Genomic DNA, 21,875 nt, shown 5'->3' with positions numbered 1-21,875 from the left:
ATAATACATTTTATTTTTTAATTCCCGGGTTGACTACGGCCCCTTGTCGATGCGGGGCCTAGGCAGTTGCTTATACTACCATTCCGCCCTGTAAATTATTAGCATCCTTTGGGAATTGAAACAATCTCTCCTGTTAACTCCAACGCTTTGATACGCAAGAGCGGTTGAGTTGCACCCTTCCGGAGTTCTGGTTTCAATATTGTAATTTTGATGTTAAGAGCTCTATACCTGGTAAGTTCAGGCGTTATTAACCGACTTCTCTAAGCATTGTTCAGCTTTGGCGCTGCCACTTGCCACTTGACTTGACCATGTAGTCGAGATCGAGATTATGATGGGTATACTATATTTTAAGCTTGAGCACTATTTTACGAAATCACAAGACCAATCTCGAGTTTTGGCAAAATATACAATTTTTTTACAAATATTCCCATTTCTTTCCTAAATTACTCCACACGATTAACAAAACGATAGAGCAAAACGTAAACGCGAAAAAACATTGAGGCAAAATGATTTTAAAAAATAAAATTAGCAAATATATCTATTTTGACAATCGTATACGTTATCAACGCGTCGAAATACACGTAGAGCAAAATTCAGATCAAACGGAGGTATGATCTAAATGGAAGTTTATCGCATAGCGAGCTATTTCGATATAGCGAAGCGAAAAAAGCGAAATCAAATTCTCGGTATTGCGAAACGAAGCGTCTTTTTGTAAATGCGTCAATCTGTACTAACTCTGTGTGACTATCTGATGCTTTTTCACGGCCAAAGCACTCAACCGTATTGCGTAACAAATAAGCATATGCCCATAGGCAATGCTATGCCTAATTATGACCCCTAAAGCCGTAGTATAACTAATAATTGATAATTAAGGTGCCAGCACTTAAGACCATTTGATATTTATTTTATAATCTGAGGCCACGGAACTAAATTATAACGAGATATTTTATCGATATTTATAAAGCGATTATTATACGGAAACACACGCAAATTGACGATATAAGTATTAAACATACTCGTAATGTCCGTCTATTCTATTAGTGAATGTTTTGAAAATGAGAAATGACATATGTAGGATCTCTCCGAATGTTTTGGTAGTGTATAGAACATAATATTATGAGGATCCTAATCGAAGATCGCGGGTTCAATTCCGAACAAATACTGCCGTGAAAGTTTCCTTGTTTATAATTCGTTATCAATTAATAAAGTAATAAATTAACAGGATATGATTCTCAACAATGTTGTTCAGAAACGTCGAATGACTGAATATAATAAAACTCAAGTATTATTATTTATGTAATTATATTTTGGTGCAGACCGGATACTTACATAAAAGGAGCTCAGACAACACAAAATGGCAGCTGCGTTGGTTCGTCCTCTATCAGGTTAGTTGCTTTTAAAAGTGTTAAATACGTAGATTAATATAGTGTAGGGCTTTGTGTCCGTCTGGCTGGCAGCACCCAATTATCAAATATTTTACCGACAAACTGCAATACTTGGTATTCTGGTGTTCTGTTTTAAGGGTGAGTGAGCCAGTGTAATTACAGGCACAGGGGATATAACAACGTATAGATGCCATTATTGTTGGCGCATTGGCGTTGTAAGGAATGTTTAATATTTCTTATAGCGTCAATGTCTATGGGCGGTGATGACTGATTATAATGTGGCCCTTTTGTCCGTTCGCCTACCTTTTATACAAAAATAGATATTGTCTATTAATGACATACCTAGTATAGATAGATATAGGATAGTATAGATATATCTATACTAATATTATAAGCGTGAAAGTAATTTGTCTGTCTGTCTGTTGGCCTTTCACGGTCGAACCAATAAACTGAATCTGATGAAATTTTGTATGTAGCAAGCTTAAGTCCCAAGGAAGGACATAGGCTACTACTTTCTCACGGCTAACACCTGTCGATTAACCCCTAAAACGCGCGTGAAGCCGCGGACCAGTGTGATCCTAGTTATCGTACTTTTAGTTTATTGTGAATAATTTCCCTTTCAACGTCATACTTGTTATATTATTATTAATAGTTATCGGATATATTTCCAATTCCTCGGGTAATATTCTCTCGACTGACGTTCGATTTTCATCAATAACAAACCGGGGAACCTAATCAAAATAAGTTAATTAAAGTTTGTGTTATTTATAGTGGTCCGTGATTTAGCTAGCTAACCAATTTCAATCATGTATATATTATATAATATATAATCTTTGTGATCGTCAAATAACATATGAGGTTATTTCTTATACTAGTAGATTCCAGTAAAAACAATTATTTACCTTTTTAATTTGCGTGGCATGTTCTTTGTCCGTGGGTACCAGGGCTCTTTATAAACTTGTACGACTGGGTTTGAGGGTAAGATGGTCCAGATCATCAAGTCTCAAGCCTACTTTTTTGGTAAAGGAAGACGTATAGAGCGCCATAGACCATAGTCACTTGTGTGACTAAGCTCTTTGAAGAAAAAAAAATTACTTACCTTTATATATAAAATTGTTATACTTTAGTTTTTGTCACAAAGGCAGTGTTGCCGGTCTTAATATAGTTTAAGTTGTGTTATGTGTTTCAGTGGTAATAGTTCATAAAAAATAAATACCTATACTTTGTCTAGAACCTGCTTTTCTATTACGAGTCGGAGAACAACACGCGACCAACTGGCGTGCTTCTTCTAGAAGGCTCGTATTGTGAGCGACTCAGTAAAGCGCCCATGGAACGAAATGCCTCGGTAACTATAAAATTTAATTTGTTTGACTTGCGACCCGTGATAATACTCGTATTTCTGATTTCTATTGTCAACCATTCAACCGGTATTATTCAATTCAATTAGAAAGATATAAGGTGTTAATGTATAGTTGGAGTTAAGTATATATATTTATATATTATTTCAGTTTATGTTAGTAAATTTAATACTAACGCAATATAGAAAGGATACAAACCCATTTAGCATACACAAATAATGAGCGACTAAACATATTCACAGACAATCTCTATTGAAAGATAAAAATAAAAGTTCATACAATTCATATATATATATTTGACGACCTCCGTGGTCGAGTAGTGTGTACACCGGTTATCATGGGTACGCCACTCCGAGGTCCCGGGTTCGACTCCCGTGGCTGAGTCGATGTAGAAAAAGTTCATTAGTTTTCTATGTTGTCTTGGATCTGGGTGTTTGTGGTGCCGTCGTTACGTCTGGTTTTCCATAATACAAGTGCTTTAGCTGCTTACATTGGATCAGAGTAACGTAGGTATGTGATGTTGTCCAATGTATATTTTTTTATTTATATGTTAAATATAAATCAGTGTTTGTAGTATTTACACTACTACGATAAAAAATGTTACAATATATATTATGTTGGTACTAAAAATATCATTAATTTCTTGCGTTAAACTAACAGTCCAACTAGGTAAATTATTCGTAATTTTATGTAAAATTATCTGATCTCGTCAATGTCTACGTATAACGAATAGTTACGATATAAATTCCATAGCCGTCAACGTTGGTTAGCGACTCGCGTGTTCGCGAAACACACGTTTGTGACGTCATCCACACATGGATTGAACCCTCATATAACTGAAATATACCAATATTTCCTTATTTACAAAACAATAAGATCGGTGGAATGCTACTTCGTGAAAAAGTCGATTGATAATTTTAATAACTTGAATCCGACAAGTGGATAGAAACGTGTATTATTTGTTCGGCGTTATTGTCATATTCGTGCAAACGAAAGGAATATAATCAATTACTTCCTCAACACATTGGCGTGTCCGTCAACCCATGCAAATATGCAAATCAAATCATATCAAATCAATTTTATTCAAGTAAACTTCACAACGAAGCGTTTTTGAATCGTCGATATTAAAATACTACCACCGTTTCGGAAAGCAGCCTCCAGCGAGAAGAAACGACAAGAAACTCGCATAGTTGCTCTTTTCAAATAAACAGATTTACAATGCTGTTTTTTTACAATAATTAGTGTCCTGTGATGGAAACCGAGCCTAAATCCAGGCGTTTTTATCTAAAAAGTACTCTTTTAATGAATAATAAGACTTATTTATTAATATAGTCTTAATAAGCTTTTTAAATTTTGTAAATGATAAATTGGTTACATTTCCCGGTATCTTATTATGTATGCGTATACCATTGCCCAAAAACGTTCTCTGTACCGTATGCAAACGGAAAGTAGGGGTTACAAGTTTATTCTTATTTCTTGTATTAATAGTATAGTAGTAGTTATAGAATACTTTTGTATATTCAGCTCCGTTTTAAGCACAAAAAGCGCCCGAGTGCAAGTAGTGTTCTGGTGATCTTCCAAAAAAATATTTGTAAGAGATTTTCTGGGGCGCTTTGTGGTCCAAGACGTTACCATCTTCAGGTGAGGCGCACCACTGCACCTTGCATTAAGACGGGCCTGGCCAAGTAAGGTCACACCGTGAGATAGGTATAACATCACATACTTATGTTATTTAATTGGTGGACAATAATACCTACTAAGTTTGCTAAAGTAGGTTTTATAACGAACCAAAAGGGCATTTACGACCTACTTGAATAAAATGTATATTTATTTTATATACAGTTCCAATTTATTAAAATGACTATATTTTCCATAGTTCTGCTTCACCATATCGTATCGACGAGAGAGTCAAAGACAATATGAGTTGCGCGCGGCGTCTGAAGTGGACTGCGTACACTGGGTTGATGCCATTCGAGAAGCAAGGTGAGTAACTGTTATCTTTGCGTATTTCATATATGTCACTATGTTACTAGTTGCGTCACTATGCTACTATATTTAATAGTAATGGTTTGAAATAAATTAAATAACAAAATAATTCCGTTCGTTACCTGTGTATGGCACACGTCCGTTCGCGGTGGCCTCTGTCGATGTAATGCCGAGACGAATAAGAGACACATTGTTGGCAACATTTATTAATATACTATACATCGTATGGCACACTCTTCTTAGAATTAACGCGTGAATCTAAGCCGTCTTTCCAATTCGAGCAGGACCCGTAATATTTCAGATCCTTATTTTGTGATTAAATCACTTCATTCTCCGTGGTAAAAGGACACGTCGTAAGATATCTTTCAAATGGGGGATAAATTTTCACTAGATGTATACTCATTTAAACACAATCAGCGTGGTGGAGTAAGGTCTTAACCTTCTCGTTAACAGGAAAGGCGTTCTTTACAGCGGTAGGTCTTTTATGAGCCGATACGGCACTGGGTTCGTTTCCATTTGGGTACTCTTGAAATGCTGAACAACGGCTGTTAGTTCATGGAATCGAAGTGTATTTCGTCGCACTGTTCTTGCATAATAAAAATTTCATCTAAAATATTCAAATAGTACCACCGAACAGGATTTGAATTATAAACACGACTTATTATTAAAAATAAGTATTGTTTCGTAATTTAATAAAGTAGTACTTTTATGATAAGAATAAAAACATAAAAAATTTTTTTGGAAATTTATTTAAAAAAAAAAGTGTTGTAATGTGAGGTTATATAGTTGCCTCTATATTTTTCGATAAAAAGGAAAAGTAAGAAAAAAAGATTTAGACAGATCGGACCAGTAGAAGCTGTGGTTAACGAACGAGTTTGTTTAGTTATTATTTTTGAATACTCGCAAATATTCTCAGATTACCTTTGAAGCTGAGGATAAAACCCATGGGAATAAAGAGAAAAACTCCATAGGAATACAAATACCTTTACAAATCTCTGTATAAAAATGCCTATTCGGTATATCACCCTATTTCAATCGAACAAGCATTAAAGATAAACAAACCTTAGATTTACATATTCCATGCGATCTCTTAATTGCTTCGCCGTCTTTTGTACTACAACGAAGTCTTGATGGACATATCTTTATTTATAATACAAAACTTTCGTACATAATTAATAAGATAAATTATTTAAAGTATAGTCGAATTATATCGCGTCAATTCAAAGTCAAAGTAATTTATTTGCCTTTTTCTCTCCTGTGGTTGTAAGATATGTATATGTCGCAACCAAGTGGTTAAATTAGTCTTTTAATTAACCGCCCAGACACTTTAGTAAAGGGCGCCGTACCAACCAGCGGCCAGAATGACACCGGCCAATACATCTTCCATTCATAGAATAGGGACTTTCATGTAAATAAAAATATTTATATTGATAATTTAGGTTGGAACATAATTATTTGGTTAAATGCTAAATATTTATAATATAATATTGCGACTATATTGAGACAGATTTTTTTTTAATACGTTTTGTAATCGCAACTCCTTGGTACTTACGTATTAATACCACCACAGCAAAATCATTTGGAAAGGCTGAAAGGCTTAGATTCATATATTTGATTGCGCAAAATTGTCACAAACCCGACTCTGTTAATACTCACTCAATAATATGGTCTTGTCGGTCTTATCCGTGACAACATTTTTTAAGAAACCGAAGATGCGAAGGGATTGCAACTCCCGCCTGCTGCGATAAGCAAAGGTGCTGCACATTCCGAAGCGCCGAAGGCCACTTAGTTCGAAATTGTTCATAAACAAACTAATTTTAAGGTTAGAATTACAATATTTGTTTTTGTAAATATCTCAGGAACGGTGTATTTTAGGTTAGACGTCAGGTCAGGCTTTTTTATCCAATTTTAAAATGTAAAGCAAGTTACCTTTTTCTATGAACGGAAGATGAATTGGCTGAATGTCATTCAGGCCGCTGGTTGAATAGAGCCGTTTAGTAAAGGGGCTAGGCGTTTCGTTGGATGGCTAATTGACGTAGTTGCCTGCGACATATCTATATGTAATATTTATGATGTTTATTAAAGCAATATATTGCTATATCGATAAACTCACGCAATACGATCATTTATACTGTGACAAGTACACCTCAATGTCGATGGTAGTTATCACATAATTGTAAACGAGAATGTAAACATTAATTTACCCCACAGATTATTATAACTGATATTTCTAAATATACGGAATATTAAACACCGTGAATGCGAAGAGGAGTCAATTGATGAAAAGTTTCCACTGCCCATAAACATTTACGCTGTAAGAAATTTTGACTACTCTACAATACGCGACTAACCTTGACCTTGGCTTACTCGCCCCTAAAACCGAAACACAGCAATAATCAGTATTGCTGTTTAAATGCAGAGTAAATGTATGGTTAATATCTAGAAGTGTTTGCATCAAGGAAAAGACGAGTAATATTTATTCTCAGATAAAATACATGTTATAAAAAAGGTTGACATATTTCAAGGTCGATCAACAAGTCAGTCACCGTCTAATAAAATCGATTAAATTTATAAATACGCGGCGTTGTCTATCAATTTTACTTAAAGGGTGATTAGATATGTCTGATATGGCCGAGTAGTTAGAACTCATGCATCTGAACCGAAGACAGCGGGTTTGAACTAAGCATTACTTAATTTAAATGTGCTTAAATTTTGTTTATAATACATGTCGAGCTCAGCGGTGAAATAAAGCCTGATTAGAAACCCACATGTATTTAAGCATCAACCCTCATTAGAGCAACGTGATGGAATGAAATCCATACGTCGCCAAAGAGGCAGGAGGTCTTAGTCCAGCAGTTAGGCATTTGCAGGCTGTTTAAATAAACAATTCTGTCTTCGATTTTCAAATTTCAAGTCAATTATTAACAAAATTAAATAAATCAATTTTACTAAACAACGTTTTTAAGTAAGACCAATAACTTTTACTAGTGGAGTATTATAATTTAAGTAAGTACATTATATAGAATGTCTCGTGAACAAGACATTCGTAGATAATGTCGGAATATCGAGTTCCATCAAATAAAAAAATAAAAAAAATATGGTAAAACTTGTAGTAATAAAAATAACCATGTTAATTTAAAATTTTATATAATTTAAGTTGTTTTAAAGAGAATTGGAGTACAGTGATTACCATTTGTATATTTATTATAATATTATTTATCTGTCAGTAGAAGTATTGATATCGACAAAGTTACATACACGTAAAGTTTACTTGGTGTTAGGGGTTTTGTGTTGTGGGTTGCTGGCGAATTGGATATGTGAGGAAAGATTACGGCGCCAATGCCTATAGCGGTAGCAAATGCTTGTTGACTTCCAGACGAAAGACATAACATACATATACAATTGTATTTAACTAACATGACTGTATTTTTAGATGTTGAAAAAGAGTAACTACTGAGTGTCTTGCCGGTTCTTCTCGGTAGAATCTACATTCCGAACCGGTGGTAGCTTTGCTTAAAATAGTTTGTTAAATGATGATTCAAAAGTGTTTCTTGAAAAATAAAGTATTTTTTGATTTTGCTACCTGATGATAACAGGTAGCCCATAAGCCAGTCCGCCTACCTATTTCTTAAAAAAAAGACGTAATGACCTAAAATAAAACAATAAATTTCCAACTAACTACTTTTTGCTACTACTATTTATATCTTTATACTACTTTATACATTAAACATTTAAAGAATCTGTGAGGATTTTTCCATATGTATTAGTTCGAACAGGCTGAAAAAAAAAACGTTCGGTATATGTTCTATATTTAAATTTGTAAGTAAGAAGTAAGAATACCCAGTTAATTAACTCACAGAGAGCCGGCCAGCTATCAAGTGTAGCGTCATCGTTATCTTAGTCCTGCTTCCCTAGGGTTTAATAAGGTCATATCCTTGACCCAATTCCATACAGGATACAGAATACCGATTTCGTGATACAATTGTTTTACCGGATATTGATATTTTGTTTCCTATTGTTGAGTCGGTTCAATGGGCGAGAATCGATTGGCATGAATATTTTAATATAACGAAATTTGCCAATTAAAAGTAAACAGACATTTGTTGGCAAGCTTTTATTTTTTTTTTCTAATATTATAATACTAGCTGGTGCCCGCGACTCCGTCCGCGTGATTTTCAGCATCAAAAGTAAGGGTATATGACATATCTGTGTATCTTTGAGTTTGAGTCTGTCGTAGCATTGTAGTTCCCAAATATTAGATTATGATATATATTTTTTTTTATGTGCGACTGGGCCACATAAAGCTGGCCGTGTGCACTGGACTCGCTTAAAAGTAAACAATTTTTTTTTTGGTATGAGAAGGAACCGGGTTATAAATATGAAAGGGTGATGTAACACCACTGGAACTCTTTAAAAAGGTTTAAACCTCATCAGCCCTGATTCCATAACATCTTGATTTTAACAAAACAAACGCTATATGTTACCCCAAGGTTATTACAGTATAAATCAATGAAAACCGCATCCAAAACGGTTAAGCTGATTTCCAGATTAGCATTAAAACAAACTAATAGATAAACAGACAACATTCTAAAAATCATATATGATCTATTGCATTAGTACTATTTTTTCTCAAATATGTTCTATGTACAGATTTTTTATATTTATAGATAAATATATATATATATAGATATATTATAGATAGATATCTAATGAGAAAGTTAATAAGTTGTTTTGACAGACATCATGTTATTTTTTTTTATTGGTATATAGAATGATGTTCTTTTAAAACGCTTGCATTTTACTGCCTGGCAACATAGAGCGTCACAATCTGAATTTTTCGATTTAAATTGATGAAAGAGTTCAATAATCTACGACGACGACTTCTTCATTGACTCAGAGTTTATATTTGTTGATTAGTGTTACTGTATTAATGTCGTTGGATTCTGGATTACTGGTATTTCCCTTCTATAATTGGGTACTAGACAGTTCGGCCCGAAACAAATTCTAATTTTCACTAACTAGCCAATGTAACAGATTGTCTATTAAGAAATGTATAAATTATATACTGTTGAAATGATTTTTAGGGTCGGAAAATATAGAAACAAGTGAGGATATCTCCCTGTGTACGGAATAGGGTCACGTCCTTGACACAAATATAATAAACACGAATATATTATTTAGCTTATCAAACGATTATCTATCACTGAAATATAAATCGACAATTTATTAGGTATTTTGCTATTTTGTTTTAATTTCATTCAATTCAGTGTGGATTTGACCTTCAGATATTAAAACGAATTTTAAGATAGGATGTTACAAAGGTTTGTTGTGATTTGGGCCTGTTGCACATCAGATTTCCTTTAAAATAAGAATCTCGATTAGTATCTGCTTGTCTATTACCGATAGACAAGCAGATACCGATTCGGTATCAATTGTTTTTTGTTTTTTTTTTTATAATAATGTTTATATATCTATAATAGAACGTAGATTAATAAATGACATAATACATTGTGAATATTATTTTGCTTTCATATTCTTATTAAAAATAAAAAAGTATTTTTAATAAGCATTATTTGCGTCCAAGAGACGGTGACCGAATATTCCAAGTCATTTGTTACAAAGGGTCGTACCTTTGGGGCTCAAAATCACGTAATTAATGAATCGAAAATAATATTCATAGAGCTGGTAATCGGTGCGTAAACGTACGGCTAGTTTGAATTAGCTATATAATAATTATTTTGAGTAGATTCACCAAAATCACCGTACCAGACCGTTCCGACGGCAAAAAGTATACAATGATTATTTCCGACGGTTTTAAATAACGCTGCGAAAAGGTTGATTTATTTAATAATGCAAATGAATTTATTCATGACGTGGAATTTTCGGTCACAATCTTCAGGACTTTAATATGTATACCTTTTGTAATATATATATATATATTTTATTTTTATAAGTTTCGGATTTCTATATTTTATTTTATTTTCTATTAGAAATATCTTATTTATTGTAAGTAATTGAGCTTGAGGATGCCTCAGAATCAATATTATTATTATTAAAACTTAATGGGTGTGATTGTGACTAGGATGGGTATATCATATATCATATATCGCTAGGGCGTCTCAGGGCTGATTTATTTTTTTCAGAGCCAATGTTTATGAAGATGACCACTTGCTGTCATTTGTACGTCTGCCTCTCTGATAAAAAAAAAGTTGTAAACAAATTGCAGTAATTAGATGAGTTTTAATGCATAGTCCCAAGAATCTTATCAACTTGTCCCGCTAATTGTATTATAATTAAGGAACAGTGACCTAATTCCATCAGGTGGCCCACTTGCCTGACCTTCACTTATAATTAATGCTTTTAATTTGTACATCATTTGGAGTTTAGCCTGTAAATTTCGCACTGCTGGGCTAAGGCCTCCTCTCCCTTTGAGGACAAGGTTTTGGAACATATTCCACGACGCTGCTCCAATGCGGGTTGGTGGAATATACATGTTGCAGAATTTCGTTGAAATTAGACACATGCAGGTCACGATGTTTCCCTTCACCGCTGAGCATGAGATGAATTATAAACACAAATTAAGCACATGAAAATTCAGTGGTGCTTGCCTGGGTTTGAACCCGAAATTATCGGTTAAGATGCACGCGTTCTAACCACTCAGCCACATAAAATACAGAAATCTTAGGACTAAACACAAATATAAAACAAAAACAGAAATAATACTCAAAATAAAATATTATTATAAGCAATTATAAGCAAGCCGAGATGGCCCAGTGGTTAGAACGCGTGCATCTTAACCGATGATTTCGGGTTCAAACCCAGGCAGGCACCACTGAATTTACATGTGCTTAATTTGTTTATAATTCATCTCGTGCTCGGCGGTGAAGGAAAACATCGTGAGGAAACCTGCATGTGTCTAATTTCAACGAAATTCTGCCACATGTGTATTCCACCAACTCGCATTGGAGCAGCGTGATGGAATATGCTCCATACCTTCTCCTCAACGGGAGAGGAGGCCTTAGCCCAGCAGTGGGAAATTTACAGGCTGATTATGTTTATTATGTATAAGCAATTATTTTATGTGATGTACAGCGGGCGAGAGATTGTCACTTTATCGCAATCGAAATATTATTATTGCCGATCAGCGGTTCCACAGTTCGGCTGCTAGCGAGAAATATTCTTGACATTATTGTTATTTAGTACGCTTTCACTTATGAAACACACCTGCGGAAATAAAGAGTTCACCTGTGTTTGTGCACACTTCCTGGTCATTAAACGATCCAGGGCTGGACCGTAAGTTTAGGGGACACTACTTAGGGCCCACCTAAGACATATCTGAACGTAGACATTAATTAAATTAATTGAATGCGTTTGATTAATTGCGGGACTCACATGACTGCAAACCATACGATCTGTTAAGTTTAATAAAGTTATGGATTCTTTCGCATTATAATCTATTTTTAACCTTGACTTGACTTAGCTGGGGCCGCCTTAAATCCACGGGGCCCTGGACTCTGTATGTCTGGTGCGGTTGGCTAGCGTCTCTTGAGATCGACCGCCGTGCCCGTAACCAGACAGACATTACCATCACACAAACTGTTGCTTAAGTTTTAATTTGAAACCAAGCCTTGAGGTTCGATTAATATTATGTACAGAAGTTTCAACGGGAATATTCATTTTTATTAGTGAAGGTTGTGGAACGTCGGCTGATAACGGGATCAAAAATCATTTTAATTGGATACACGATCTATTGTTTTACAATTCAATTTACCACTAACGATCCGCTCTCACTTCTTACACACAATTAAAGTTTTAGTATATACTTTGTGTATATAATATAACGTTCCTATTAGCTGTTTAATTTTAACTTTTCATATATATTTAAAATCAAAATAAAATTTCTTAAATCAAGCTCTTGTTTATAAACGTGATTTTTTTTGCGTCAGATTTGCTTTCAATCCTGTTATTTTTATCAATACCAATTTTGTTCAAAATCATTTTAGTTGAATTTTGAAAACATAGCATTCTTTATTACACGGATAAACTCTACATTTATATTTTTAATATGGAAACTGTCTGTCAAAAGTTATTAAGTTTTTCTGGAAACAAATTTTCATGACGCAGATAATTCGTAGTGTTTTAACGTCTGTGCCTCGAAAAATATGTAAAGTCGTAATGCCTGAACTCTCTTCGGTCGTGTTGGATTGTCTCAGCGGTATAAAATAGTAAATACAAGTGTTTCTAAGATTGACGATGTGGCCAAAAATTGACCAGTTCTAGTTCTGACTTGGTGCGTTATAAGATAATAATATTCTTCTCTATGATGGTTGGGTTGTGCAAACGGTCTGGGTAGGTACCACACACTCATCAGGTATTCTGCCGCCAAACCGCAGTACTTGGTTTTGTTGTGTTATGGTTTGAAGGGTGAGTGATCTAGTCTGACTTCTGGCATAAGGGACATGATACCCTAGTTCCCAAGGTTGGTGGCGTATTGGTATTATGAGGAATGGGAATATTTCTAACAGCACCAATCTATAAAAAAAATTGTATAGAATAATTGATGTTTTTAAAAGTGAAATATACATTTTAAATTTTATGGATGTTGGTATTTGATATTATTTTCGCTCGTATTTAATTTACGCAGAAAGTTATAACGTTATGAATAAAAGAGAATATTTAATTTTAATATTTATTTTACATATAGCATTTTTTATTTCCAATCCGCAACGGCCTCGCAACGGCCTCATAAAAAATCTGCTTGTGTAGGGTGACTATTAAATGGTAAAAATAAATCACGTGCTTATTTAAACGTGACAGGATTAAAAGCTTTTTGCGTCTAAATTATTTTCCTCAAACGTTAATATGAACAGAGTTAATTTATTAATATTACAGTGAAAAGCAATATATTTTTTATTCAAATTGCATCGCTAAGTTAAATAATTATCTCTCTTAAAGCTACCACTGGCTAATACTGAAATTTGTACTGAAAAGAACCGTCAAGAATCTTAATAGTTTCAACTCATGAAATTACATAGGTCATTAAATAAACTCAAAATATAAACAGCCGCAGCACTTTATCGTGGGCTGATAACAATTTTTAACGTTTACGTAATTATAATCAGATTAAGTTAATTTTCAATTGGTGTTTTGTATTTGTGAGTTCATACAATTTGTTTTTTATTGAAATTTATTAATAATTGTATCCAATTTATTTAGGACAAATGCTTATCTTGTACATATTATATTATCTTAAAATAACATGAAATTTTCGCTCATCATACCAATAGTCTTAATTTAAATGCAAGCCTCAGATTAGTGAATTGCATTTGAAATTGAGATGATCACGTATAACGAAAACGTATTTATGAAAATATAGTATTAAAGCTATAATTTAAAAAATACTTAGCGAGATTACGCTGAGTTTCTGCAGCGGGTTCTTCTGAGTTGTTTCTTTCCGAATCGGTGGTAGATAGATTGTCAAATCAATAAGCAAGGTTAACGCTTCTATTATTAATATATAAAACTCTTCCGTTACTGAGTGACTGACAGACAACGCACAGTCTAAACCACTGGACCTAGAGACTTGAAATTTGGCACACCTATACCTTGAGTATCCTAGAGGTGAACTAAGAAGGGATTTTTATAAATTCCCACGGGATAGGGAATAAATAGGATTTATATTTTCGAACCAAAGTAGCTCTATAACAACAACTAAAAACTATTTTTAGGATATCTCGGAGTTCCCAAGGGATAGGGAATAAACGGGAATTGTATTTTTTTCTTGAAAGTCCGTAGTACTAGAAACTTGAAATTTGGCATGAAGATAGTTATTATAGAACAAAAAACTAAAAATAACTGAAAATCATGATTTTTTTACTTTTATTTGTTTATAAAATAACCAGTATAAATTGATCCCACACTGGGTACATTTTGCTTAGGAGCAGGGCTCTGCTTACATTGAAAAAGTTTAAAAACTTGAAAAAACGGAAATATCTTCAAGCATCGTTCCCTTTTGGTAGATCTATGAGCTATTTACATACCTATAAATATGTATATGGAACCCTCGGTCCACGAGTCCGACTCGCACTTTATTAGGTAGGTTAGTTTCAATTGAATAGTTACTTTTAGGTTTCATTTATTTTTAGTTGGTTTCTTTTTAGTTCGTAATTAGGTTTGCAGGTTAAAGTTGAATAAAATTGTGTCTCTGCATTTCGTTAAAATGATTCAGAAAACACACCTCAGAAAATATGTTTGCAAATCCATACTAATATTATAAATGCGAAAGTAACTCTGTCTGTCTGTCTCGCTTGCACGCAAAAACTACTGGACCGATTTAAATGAAATTTGGTACACATATAGTCTAGAGCGTGAGAAAGGACATAGGCTACTTTTTATTTGGAAAAAAATGCTGTAAAGCGTTAAAAAGGGGGATGACAGGTTGTAAGTTGTTGAAAGTATTGTCATTTTTAGAACTAGAAGCATAAAACTTATATTTTAGGCTGTACACTTATAAACTAACATATCATGACACCCACTAAGGAGCGAATTTTGGAAATTCTACCCCTAAAGGGGTGAAATAGGGTTTGAACGGTTGTATGGAAGTCCGTAATTTTTGAAGTTAGGAGCTATGAAATACACACCAATGTCAACAAAGAGGTCTTACATTAACGGAATATTTTAAGTTAATTTGTAAATATATTCAATTATTCATATTCTACGCGAGCAAAGCCGCGGGTAACAGCTAGTTATTCATAAAAATTGTTGACGTTAATGTTCAAAGCAGGTGAAATTGCGAATACAAGTGCAACTACTTTTATAGTAAGATATTTACTAAGACCCTCTCCGAAATGCGATGCATATTTTCATATATTTTTGTACATTTAAACCATTAAATTTAGTTTTTTATTTCTGTTAGACAACATAGAATAAAGGTATTCTCATTTACAATATTTCTAAATATGTATTTTTTAAATGATCGTTTTGAAATCCATAGTGAATATCATAGATTAATCAAGCTCTCAACCAATGATATCGCCTCAATTTGCTGTCAAATGTCGTTTATTTGGCTTTTTTCCTGTTATGGTTGGAATAAAGTATATATAAATATGTTTGAAATACAACAAATTGTAAAAATAATAAAATTGTCTATGTCTAAATCTCATTGTCTTTGATTGGTACGCTAGAAGGCTATGTTAGCGAAGGGCCTATGCCGGAGGACTCTGTATTAAAAAGTAGTATATAGGGTATTTAATAGTTGAATAAAACATGAACTTAATAATACAATACATTAGATACACATGCATTTAGTATTTAAGATATTTATATAAAAACAGTCAACATATAAAGTTATGACTTTATATGTTGACTGTTTTTATCTCAGTATACAAAATTAGTGAGGCAATAAACTAACTCATCACACAATATATTTTGAACTTCTATATATTTTTTAAGAACGGGAATATCTCGTAACATGAAATCATTTGGTTAACATAGCGCCGAGGTCACCCCGAATAATTTAGTTAAATGATTGCATTCTTGTACGAATACACGGCAATGTATTTGAATTCGTAATGTTAACGTAGTAAGAAGATTAATTCCCTTAAATTTACATTTTATTAATTCATAACTAGCTGTTTTATATTCGCTTAAAGTAAATTATTACATAATATTATTTATGAGTAAAAATAAGCTTATAATAAGTTTTTACATGTTAGGCTTCCTGTTGGTTGGTAGCCACAGGCCATTGACATAAGCTCTGTATGTATCATATAAACTATTTACTACAGCGTCAATGTGTCATCACGAAATCTAGGAAGTTATATCCCTTGTGTAAGTACACGATCTAACTTAGCCTTCCAATCGGAACACTGCAATATAATATTGATGTTTAGCGATAGAATTATTGACAAGTAGATTTGTGTGCAGAATTTTTATGTATGTATGTGTTCGATCTACTAGCTTATCGTAGATTGACTCTAAAATATTTCATCGCGTCTATATGTTTCCTGTAGAATAGCATGTAGTACATCGGCGGGTTAAAATCCGATGAGTTTTTTGTGTTAAGTACACGCGCATCAATACAATTTTTCCTTTTTATATGATTTTTATTACGCATACATCAAAGTGAAACAGCTTTGTCATTAATAAGAGTCATTTCAAGATTTTTCGAATAAAATTGCAACGTTCATAAATTAAACCTTTTTTGTAATACTGTCTGACGCAATAATAATATCTTTTATCACGTGTACTGCGAGGCTTATAAATTATTTGTAAAGCTTTGTAATAAACAAAATTAAAATGACCTTTATTAAATACGCATCGATGTTCAACGGGTAACAGACATAGCTCACAAACTGCGTTAAAATTGATTAAATATTTCCACAAGCGGTCGACAGGTCGACCATATTGGAATTTCCCAATTAAATCAATTTCTCATCCAAAAACTACCCGTCTCGAATTCTCACGAGTTAAATTAAGGTTATGATGTTTGAAATTAAGTTCATGTTATTGTATATTTATTTTCTTAGCATATGTTGATTTCTCAACAAATATATATCAATTTAATTGTACTTTATTGGCATACTCTGTAATTAAAATGGCGGAGAAGAGTAACTACTGAATTTCTTGCCGGTTCTTCTCGGTAGAATTTACTTTCCGAACTGTTCAAAAGTGCTTTTATAAGGAATATTTTGATTTAGAAAATGAGCATGGAACTATGCGAAATCTCTGTCTGTATTGTGTTGTACATCTTATCGATCTTTCTATGACAATTCTTGCTATGCCTTTATTTACATGTCTTGTAATACGTATCTCGAAACTTTCTCCTCTAGAAGGTAGGGAGGCCTTGCCTTGATGTTGGCCTAAATTTGAAAATGTTAACGGACAGGATATGTTTTATATTTCCTATTTAATTTAATTTGAATTGGATAAATAAATTGAACAAATAAAATATATTTATTTTTCTCTTTCATTATTAAAATACAATATGTGATCGTACCACGATCGATCAATCTTGACATTTGACTTTGTGTAAATATTTTGTAGATCTACAGGTCTTTCAAAAGTTGTCGAGTATCTTGTGGCCTATTCCATTAAATGATACATTCTCGATTCAACTCTAATCCAATTTCGACTATTCCTCCCAAAAATTAACCTCAGCTTAATTGAGGAGGAGAATTATACTAATTTATATCGTTTACGATACGATCCCGATTTCATTCCGATTCAAATTTGACCAAACCGAAATGGATCGTTGTGTTTGAAATAGATACATGGCTGAAGGGCAACGATTACGTTTCCATTCGATTGCGATAAACTGCCAATTTATTAGTCGAATTGGAACCCTGTTATATAATAGTTTTTTTGGTAAATTTTGATTCGATCGGCATTTTCCTCTTTACCTATTTTGGTATAACGTTATACCTCAAACAATATACAACTTATAAACTTACTATGTAGATAATAAAACTATCGACTAAAATGATATGACAGTTCAAATACTCTGAGCAGTTGTTCATCCGCGAATCTGAAAAACTTATAGATTAATGTTGAATTAATTATATTAAAATATTCTTAAAAATGAATATTATTAATTATAATAATATAGTAATATTAATAATACATCTCTACTTATTCTCTTGGCATTTCGTTTCAGTAATTACAATGATATAGTCATTATTTATGGTTTAGGAGGTCAGTCTTCAAGAGGATTTATTGGTGTAAGGTAAAACATATCAGACATTGTGACTTAGCAACCACTGGGATTGTTCCAGTGACTTGATCATGATGAGTTAAATTAGACACCGCTGTCAATATCATAGCAGTTTCTGATGTACTAAGTACTAGAGGTGAATGTACACCGTTTAACACGCGGCGGATATTATATGCAACAGGTGTCTGGGCAAGCTGTTTCAACTCCCGTTGAAATTTCAGGCGTCGTTTGGACTTTAGTATACCTTTTCAGTTATTAAACGAGCTACTGTCGAGATACCAGCTGATTTCACAGGGCCTATATTTTGGCATCATTTATTTCTTAGATGCTTTCGTATTTGATTATTTATCTACAATTAATTGTATTTAAAAACATATTTCAATGTCGTAAATATAGGAGTGTTTAATTTCCCATAGGAGGCTTTTCACAGAGTTGGTAGGCCAGGACGACTTTGGCAACCAATCACGGCTTTGCGCTTCCAAAGTAAAACTGCCTGTTTTGGATATATTTCCTTCGTATAGTTAGCATTTACATATGTAAGTGCACTTGTATCAAATTTTTGCATTGTTGAAAATAAAAATGATCAAAAAAAAAGTCACACAAGTTTTAAGGCACCGGCAAGTCTAAGACGGTCTTGCCTATAAAAATTTGGATTTGTCGCGCCATTGAATTTTCACGCGCGTCGTTCATTCGTATTCCAATTTCGTATCAATTTAAATAATTCAATTCTACTAATGTTACATATAAAAATTGGATTTCTCATATTCGATTGCATTTTAATGTTGAAATTGGATTGGTAGGTCGTCTCTTTCCAGCATAACCCCAGGGGCAAACTCAGTGCGACTATAGTGAGCTTTCATTTGCCATATTGAATATTAATTATCCTGCGGCGAATCACAGCAGCTGGCTCTATAATATGTTTATGGCTTTATAATATATATAATATTATATAAATTATTTATATTTTTGCAACCTTGACAAATGTCTTTTTTATAAAACAAAGACTGCGACGAGTTTGGAAAAGTTTTTGGTAATCTACAATAGTATCTCTGTATTTTTAACGCGCTTTACACAAACACCACTATATTTTGACATAAAATTTATACCTTTATATTCAGCGTAATTTAGAGAAGATTTTTGCTAAACATTACCATACAATATAATTTAACGTATGATGTAGCAACAGCAACGCGTGGCTGGGTCTGCTCGTTAAATTATAATTAGCTGCTCCTTGCAGTTTTATCCGCTTAAAGAATATTTTTTTATACAATTAATGCGATAAGCGTGAATTCCATGTTCTATTTTTAAATCAAAACAATTTTACCAAAATAATTCCATTGATAAGACGGACAGATATTCAATGATTGAGTGTGCGAAACATAAATGTCATTTCATTAGTTTTGCAGTTATTGACAGTATCTTAGGAAGGAATTTGATGAAAGTCGATCAGTGTTTCATTCTGTATTTCACATCCCTTTTTATGGTTTTATTATTGTAGTTATTATCAAATATCACTTTATTTACCATTTTATTTAACTTAATTTCAAAAAATACTTCTAACGGACATAACCCTGGTATAAATATATTCATTTATACCATACAGTGTGTTATATAAAAGGATTCAAATTCCTGTATTCCTGGATGCTGCACGTCACTGGAGGTATCGTCGCTATGGCGACCGGGTCGAGGACGCGCTGACATTTCGAAGCACGTTCCGCCCGTTATCGTAGTTATCCTGTATTTATTAAAGCTTTAGCATAAACGAGGAAGATATTCTAAGCTTCTTTATATAAACTAATGTATATCAGCTTTTAAGTACATGTTCACTTTCAAACGCGAATCTGAAAGGACATCAATGTTTAGTTGGTTTGAGGTCAGTTAATAAATACAATTGATGTTATTATTATGGTGTCAACCTCCGATCCTGTTAAAGAGACGCTTTGCATCTTTTAGGATCGTTGATACAATCTGTCAATTGTTGTTCGAAAAATAATTGTGGCCGGCTGTATCGACAGTTCCATGTCGACTAAAATTTTAAAAGAATGTTTAAAGAGCGTTTGCGTGCTAAAGTATATTACAAACCTAATTGACTTCTTAGTTGATTACACACCTTGGGAATGACATGATTGCCTCTAGGCTGTTTCAAATAAAGAAAATATATTTATTGTTATTGTATGGAAACAATAATTGTAAAATAGATCAGATAACAAAATTTTAAAAATCCTGCTGAGTTTCTTTCACCTGTTCTTTTCAGGTCAGAGGTGTTTATTTCCGAACTGGTGGTGGATTTTTGACTATCAATAAGCAAGTCACATACACTTCTATATTTAATTAAGATTTTTGACTTTTGACTTTGATTTGACTCAGGTTCGATATTCTTCGACACTATAGGTAACCTTGACGACATTTTGCTCCACCGTTCAGCACGAGATAAACTATAGACACAAATTAAGCCCATAAAAATTTATTGATTATTAGTTATGCTTTCTTGGATTCGAACCAGCAATTATCGGTGTCATTGACGGTATTCCTAAGGCATAATCAATATTTAATTCAGTACCAATATCTAAAAAAACATCCTATCAATTATAAAGGTAAACAGTAGCTGATTTTGCCACCAGCTTCAACAAGCTGCTGCTTCAAAAAGAAGAGCTGGAGCAGAAACAGCTTCATCTGCTCCAAGTAGTAGAAAGCGAGAGAACATCACGCTGGCAATACGCGCAGCAGTGCGACGAACTCGCTAACGAAGTAAAGAAACTGAGGACAGAGGTACTCGAGGTAGAAATGTTTAAAAATATCACATCAACATGATCACGATCTATGCTTTTAATAATTTCATGCAGGTTCTCCACTAACTTACTTAAATTCACATCACTAACCAACTGCATGTTGTGTACGATTTCGACGTAGAATAATTAGTGATGCAATTAGATATAAGAAATGAGAGAACTATACCTTTACAATAGAATAAATACCTAAATACCTACTGTCCATATAAACTTGTCTATATTCCGTAATACGTCGATATTTAATTGCGTAATATACTCTGTGTTATAATAAACAAAATTCAACATAAATAAACCAATCTCATGCAGTTGGTACTTTATCAGCTTTTCATAGAGCGAATAATTCAGTCAAAATTTGCTATGAGTTATCTTCTACATAAACCATTCATATTTTAGTTTATGTTATAGTATATATTTTTAGTTGCTACTCTTTTTTCTTAAGATTTAATAAGTATTCTTTTGGTTCTTCGACTTAACATTTTGATTTTAAATATTATTAGCTGTGCGCATACAAGAAAGAACACGAACCTGCTACTCGCACAGCATCTACTACAAGTTTATCGCCATCTGATTCTGAGGAAATCGATCCCACGGAACTACGCAAGATTAAGAAAGTTCAGGTATGTATATAACATAGGATTAGTCTTTA

At 33.3% G+C, this 21,875-nt stretch overlaps 1 protein-coding gene across 1 annotated transcript in view; it reads left to right on the top strand.

The window, feature by feature from the left end:
- Positions 1 to 21,875, top strand: part of LOC113402214 (ras-specific guanine nucleotide-releasing factor 1-like) — a 36,860-nt gene that overhangs the window by 1,604 nt on the left and 13,381 nt on the right. Inside the window, exons 3-7 of the mRNA XM_064217000.1 lie at positions 1,317 to 1,385; positions 2,617 to 2,730; positions 4,620 to 4,726; positions 21,062 to 21,218; positions 21,727 to 21,846. Of these exons, the coding sequence (XP_064073070.1) occupies positions 1,317 to 1,385; positions 2,617 to 2,730; positions 4,620 to 4,726; positions 21,062 to 21,218; positions 21,727 to 21,846 (567 nt within the window). The remainder of the gene's footprint in view (positions 1 to 1,316; positions 1,386 to 2,616; positions 2,731 to 4,619; positions 4,727 to 21,061; positions 21,219 to 21,726; positions 21,847 to 21,875) is intronic.

Source organism: Vanessa tameamea, chromosome 14, assembly GCF_037043105.1.
Source record: "Vanessa tameamea isolate UH-Manoa-2023 chromosome 14, ilVanTame1 primary haplotype, whole genome shotgun sequence".
In the NCBI taxonomy this organism is placed as follows: Eukaryota; Metazoa; Arthropoda; class Insecta; order Lepidoptera; family Nymphalidae; genus Vanessa; species Vanessa tameamea.
Note: the sequence above shows the minus strand (reverse complement) of the source record. Positions and strands in the feature narration are given on the sequence as shown.